This window comes from Camellia sinensis, chromosome 9 (genome assembly GCF_055761805.1).
Source record: "Camellia sinensis isolate YWXY chromosome 9, ASM5576180v1, whole genome shotgun sequence".
Lineage (NCBI taxonomy): Eukaryota > Viridiplantae > Streptophyta > Magnoliopsida > Ericales > Theaceae > Camellia > Camellia sinensis.
In genome coordinates, this window is record NC_138969.1 from 198093904 (window position 1) to 198100208 (window position 6305).

Here is a 6305-nt window from a genome sequence, read left to right on the forward strand (position 1 = left end):
AATTAGTAGGATATAGCGACAGTGATTGGGCAGGTGATGTGGATGATTGTAAAAGTACTATTGGATTTATGTTTTATCTCGGAGAAACAACTTTTACGTGGTCCTCAAAGAAACAACCGATAGTAACTCTATCGATATGTGAAACAGAGTATGTAGCTATTGCGGCAAGAGCATGTCATGCTATCTGGTTAAGAAATTTGTTGAAAGAAATTCAAGAACCACAACAAGAAGCCACTAAGATATACATGGATAACAAGTCAGCAATCTAGTTAAGAAAGAATCAAGTCTTCCATGATAGAAACATACATATCGACACAAGATTTCATTTCATACGAGAATACATAAGAAAAGAAGAGATCTAATTGATACACACGAAAAGAGAAGATCAAGTTGCAGACATATTTATAAAGCCTCTTAAAACAACAACATTTGTGAAGCTATGAAGAATGCTTGGAGTTACCTTATTTGGTGATTCAAGTTTAGGGGGGGGGGGGATGTTGGAGAATAAACTTGACTCTTCAAGTAATCTCCAGAAGCTGCCTGAAGATGGAAGAAGAGATTAAAGAAATAAGCTTCCTTGAAGCTCACGAAGTTAGAAATTTCGAAGGTAAGAAACTGAATTCAAATTCACAACTATAAATTCACACATGGTTGATACACGGATCAGAAACCTACAAATAGATTGTTAGGTTGTTGTTAGAGATATCGATAAATCAAGAAACCCATAAGAGGCTTGAGAGATAGAGAGATAGGAGATAAAATTCACAAATTGTATTTGTTCGAAATAAATTCATTTATTTGTTTATGCGTGAGACATCATAAATTTTATACTAAATATATAGAAGCCCACCATCAAAATCTTCTAAACCCAAGTAAAATTGGGTTAAATGAGTTGAACATGGGTATTCATTTAATTGGTAGAGTTTATTTTGTCCAACTCATATTCAATTCACTTAACTTTAATCCGTTTATTTAATGAATATAATTGGATTAAATTTTTTTAAAAACATAACCTATTTTAACCCTCTTAAATCCATCCAAACTCATCCATATGCTAACTCTAACTGCAAGTAATAGTGGATATGCAAAAGTGACAGATCTAGAGCACCCAAGGGGATCCAAATTCATCCAATGTCTAACCAATCAAGAAAACTAGCACAACCATATCTACCATATTATCACTCCACAAAAACTTATATTTTTCAGCATAAAAATGTACGTGGTAGATCATTACAATAGATAACATATAGTTAGATATTCTACGCATTATTGTCCTGATTATTTATCACGTACATTTAATACACTTGTCATAAGCAAGAGATTAGTAGTAGTAGTAGAACACCTCTTACAACCCTTTCTAGTTAGGTTAACATCTGGTAACACAAACCATCAGCCACAAGTAACAGAGGATACTGAAAGAGGGTAGCTGAAGCTATTAGCATATTCGAAAGAAAGGCTTTCTCCGGGGCCTAGAGCCTCCCCGTTGTTGACAAGGCAATCATCATAGCAGATTCGCTTGAACAGTTGAGGGTTGATTAGTCGAGCAGAGCTGAACCACCCACAACTCAGGTGAATGTTGGAGACACTACAGCCAGAGACACAGACATTCATGACTTGAACCGTGTAGGTTGGTATGCCGTTGGGAAGTGGAGTTGTTGGTCCTTGGAATATGGCAATGTCATCCTTTGTGCATGTCGCGCCAACCCGATTCAGTGGATTGCCATCGTCGCCGCCATTATCATCTAAATTTAAGTAACAAGAATTATATATATAGAACTTTGTGAGTAGCTAAAATAAAAAATATTAAAAAAAATTAATTATCAAATTTACTATTAGACACAGTTGTGGAACCCACATTGATAAATACACTGTAACTAATAGTAAGGGGTGGGTAGCGGGTTGCCTGACCTGCACAACCTACCCAATCTGACCCTACTCGCAAGATTTTGGACGGTTTTAAGAGATTGATAAGATCGGATGCGGATTGAGTTTTAGATAAAATTGTGGGTTCGGTTTGGATTGTGGGTTGCACTTAAGCCGCCCACATAATTAAAAAAAAAAAAAAAAAAAAAACCTCTAATGTTCAACATTTTTTTTACTTTTCTCCCACATTTTTATCTCAGTTTCATAATTTTTCCCACTTATATAAACCCCTTGTTCCCATTGAAAGTACTAAAAAACCAACATGCAATACAAAGTAACGAAAACACCAAATCATATTTTTTGAAGTCCACTCGTGGTTGTCCCATAGGAAAAAACAAAGAAGAAGAATACTTGAACCGTTCTCAACCCCTATAAAAATGTGTTCCATCCTATCAATTTCTTTTAAGCAATAAGTAAATAAGCAATGCATTAATTATTTGTCAATTTGCAAATAAAAATTGCTTACAAATTAGTAAGTTTCATGAATAGCTTTTCTTTTCTTTTTTTTAATAAAATCTCAACCTGCACAACCGAATACACCCACCCGCACAAACCACAAATTGTATTATGGGCGATTGCGGATTCATTTTTTTCAAACCACATTCCATCGGGTGAGTCCAAACTCCAACGTGGAACCGACCAAAACCGCCCGTGACCACCCCTATGTATATAATTGTCCTTTGGATAAGAACTAACAAGCAAACATATAGATGGTGTTTGGGAAGTGAGTTTTATGTAGGTTTTTTTAGTTGTAGGTTTTTATTGGATAAAAAAATTTTGGTGTTTGGGAAGATAGTTGGGTTTTTATATGGTTGGATGTGATGTTTGTGAGAGAAAAAGTGAAATGATTATGGAGTTGGATGTGATATTTTGTTTGGATGTGTTTTTTTTGGTTTTGTAAAATGTTTGTCTTTTAGTGGAAAAAATGAGAAAAAAATTTGGAACCTAGGTTTCCAAACACCACCCTAGTGCATAAAATTCGGCCTGTGAAGCCATTACATAATGCACCGCGATGGGCCTCAATTTTGTGAACTTCATTAAAGCAGAATGGGCCTGATAGCCCAGTTTGAACAACCTCAGGCCTTTTAAAGAAAGCCTAACACTAGTATAGACAGCTGAAAACACCCATCATCCTACGAAGAAATTTTCTAGTAGGTTGGTGTTATTCAAGCATTTGGCCAGAAAAAAGAAAGATAAAAACAACATAAATTGTTCTAAAAAAAAAAAGCAAAATAATGAAACATGCATCAGAAGTTAGTGCTAACATGGTTCTAAGAAATGGTATTGAAATATATATGGGTATTAGTTATAGGTTATTGTCGACTAATATATCAGTAAATATCCCTATTAAAAATCCAAAATATATCGATAAATATTGATAATTGTAATGCGACTACCAAATTTTTTTTTATTGAAATCCATATGCAACACCAACTTGATTTTAATATATAGTCTCTCTCTCTCTCTCTCTCTCTCTCTCTCTCTCTCTCTCTCTCTCTCTCTCTCTCTCTCTCTTCTGTCTTAATCCACACGCTTTGAAAGGCCTTTCTGCATCTTTGATTGATTACTTTGAAGATAGCGTAGCTCTGATTTTCAGCATGTTTAACAAGCACAAATCCATATATAGTATTACTCTACTCTAGCTAGAAAGTGCACTAAACAAAGTTTAACAAAAGTCTTACATGAGCAAATCAAACTAACACAAAGTTTAACAAAAGTCTTACACGATCCAATCAAAGTAAACTAAGTCATCTTGTTTCAATGAAATGGGATCCATTACATGAATTTTTTTTTTTTTTTTTTTTTTTTTTTTTTTTTTTTTTTTTTTTTCCCTTAGGATTCATCTACATAATAAGGAATCAGAATTTTTACATGTTGGCTGTGAGGTACCTAACACCTCACAAAGAATCTTCCTCCTTTCATCTAAACTTGGGACCTTAAATATTGAACCTAAAAAATTCTTAAGAATGTACAAAATTTAAAATGTGTAGATGAGATTTTTAAATTTGGAGTCCACACTAAACTAAGGCCCTGTTTGGGAAAGGGCTAAAATAGCTTTAAAAAAAATGAAAAAGTCATTACAAATTGTCAAATTATTCTTTATACTTTTCTGCATGTTTTTTTTTTTTTTAAATAATAAAAAAACTATAAAATTATTAAAAAAAGCCAATTTCCAAACACCCCTAAATTTCAATATACAACATAAATTCAAAATTTAAATATTTCTGAGTATTTTTTTTTTATGCATTCAATTTGCATTTACGAAATATAATCCATTCCCATATTCCCAGTTTGATATAGAAACAAATATTGCCACAAGATTCCCAAATATACTAGAAATTATTCAGTGTTGTTGGAGCGTTGCTCCATTCTATTTACTAAATGACATATATCTTGCACTAACACAAAAGTGATGTGTTTTATTGTTTAGAAGAATAACTAGTATTTATTTAGAGCACCATTGATTTATCTAGACTAGTTTGAGGAGCACTAAATAATTTCTCCGAATATGTGCAAAAATAAAGGGAGACTACATGAAGTCAGGCTCACACACTCACCAGCCATGGTCATGGTCAGTAGCTTACGAGCAAAGGCAGTATAATTTTGCTTGGAAAAGACCATTTCTTGAAAGCCAGCAGCATCACCACCAGTCATTTCCGAAGGACCATGAATTCCTACAACTGCATATATTAATTTCTATATCAGACATGTAGTTATGAACATAGTAACTCTACTCATTAATATGCTCTCTCTCCTCATTCAACTTCTCTTCTTGAATTTAAATTCTCAAGAACTAGCTACATGCAATACATTACAACCCTAATAACAGGGTAAAAAACAAAAGAGTAATGTTAGGGATAATGAAAAAAATATTATAAAAATGATAATAAAATATTCTCCATCTTTGGATTACCCATACAATAAAACACCGTACGATAAATTTTGTCGTCATCTCTCTTTTTTTTCATCTTATTTAAACTATTTTAAGTAGAAGTCGTACCCAATGTATTTGGCACAGACACAAAAAAATGAAGCAGAGAAAAAAGCAATAAGCAACATTACAAATTGCACCAAACAACACCATTGTTAGATTATGGGTCAAATAATCCACCCTTGTAATGAACTGGTAAAAGCTGACAATTCAACATCTAGTGACTGTTTATGAAATTTCTTTAAGAGAAGCAACTTCAAATGCAAAGCCAAGCACATGAAAAAGAAACAAGAAAAGTGCATATATATATATAGATATAGCACACCCTTGAATGGTGTATTAGAAATGAGAGAGAAAGGGAAAGGTACCAAAGAAAACAGCAAAGATCAAACCCAAGCCCAAACCCATGGAGACCATGCAAAGTCTCTGTGCAGCACTAGTGCTTCTTATAACACCTTTTATCATCTCCAATTTCTTTCCAATACTATCCTGCAAATTTCATCACAAAACAAAACCAATTTGAAAGTAGAGAGAGACAGAATGCAGAAAGTGATTTCCAGTCCCGGCTTGAGATTTCCGGAGTCCAAACTGATAATCAACTAATAAATTTCTGGACCCTTCATATATATTTTTTTCATTGAATGAAATAAAAGTTTGAAAGTAAAGGATAAAAGATTTGTGTCAAAATTACAAAAAAATACTTAGCATTACATTGCAATAACTAATAAGTATCCCTTGATCCTCATTCTTCTTGTATTTTTAGAAACAAATAAATCAATCATACTTGCATAATCTAATTTTTTTGCAAAATCATTTTCAATGAATAACAATACTAATTATTTTATATGGGTCTTTCAATTTTTTAATGGATTAATTTATTTTAAGTTAATTTAGACATTTCTTAATTATTTTTAAACTTAAAACATATCTAATATATTACACTAAATTATAATAAAAAGAAATTTTTTTAAAATCTATTTTGAGGAGTCTTAGGCCATGACCTTGTGGCCTATGCCCCAGGGCCGGCCTGAGTTCAGGAGATGTTTGTACCAACTTTTAGTAACAAGAACATGAAGAAGAAAAGAAAATTAAAAAAAAGTGTTTTTTGGAAATAACATTATTCGGTACTTACACAGCTACAAAGTGTCGCCAAAAGAAAATCTAACATGGTGGAATGGAAGCAACGTATATCTGATTCTGATGAAATTTATAGAACCAATTTGCTGGTTGGTTACCCAAAATAGACCGCAATTCTCAATCTAATTACAGAAATGCCACTGAGTTGTGGGTATTGGTGACACTTTATTGCAAAGGTCTATCTAGGCTTGCTCGTTTGTCAGGCTATGGTTTCATTGACTGGCAAAGCTTGAGAGAAAGATGTAAAGATCTGAATTGCCTCTTGGGGGCGGCCCATAAATTTAACTGTCACTCTTGTATGCTTTCCATTTTG

At 33.2% G+C, this 6305-nt stretch overlaps 1 protein-coding gene across 1 annotated transcript; it reads right to left on the reverse strand.

Annotated features, from left to right (window-relative positions):
* Nucleotides 1-1205: 1205 nt before the first annotated feature.
* Nucleotides 1206-6023, reverse strand: LOC114273879 (TPD1 protein homolog 1-like). The gene is made up of 4 exons (XM_028215701.2): nt 5988-6023; nt 5224-5344; nt 4482-4604; nt 1206-1742 (listed from the first exon to the last, which is right to left on the reverse strand). The coding sequence occupies exons 1-4, from the start codon at nt 6021-6023 to the stop codon at nt 1390-1392; spliced, it is 633 nt and encodes a 210-aa protein (XP_028071502.1). The 3' UTR covers nt 1206-1389.
* Between the last annotated feature and the right edge of the window lie 282 nt (nt 6024-6305).

Coding starts and splice junctions, on each gene's coding strand:
- LOC114273879 (XM_028215701.2), bottom strand. CDS start 6,023: ATGTTAGATTTTCTTTTGGCGACACTTTGTAGCTGT. Junction 5,345..5,987: donor TGGCGACACTTTGTAGCTGT/GTAAGTACCGAA, acceptor TGAAATTTGCAG/GATAGTATTGGAAAGAAATT. Junction 1,743..4,481: donor ACTGACCATGACCATGGCTG/GTGAGTGTGTGA, acceptor ACTTAAATTTAG/ATGATAATGGCGGCGACGAT.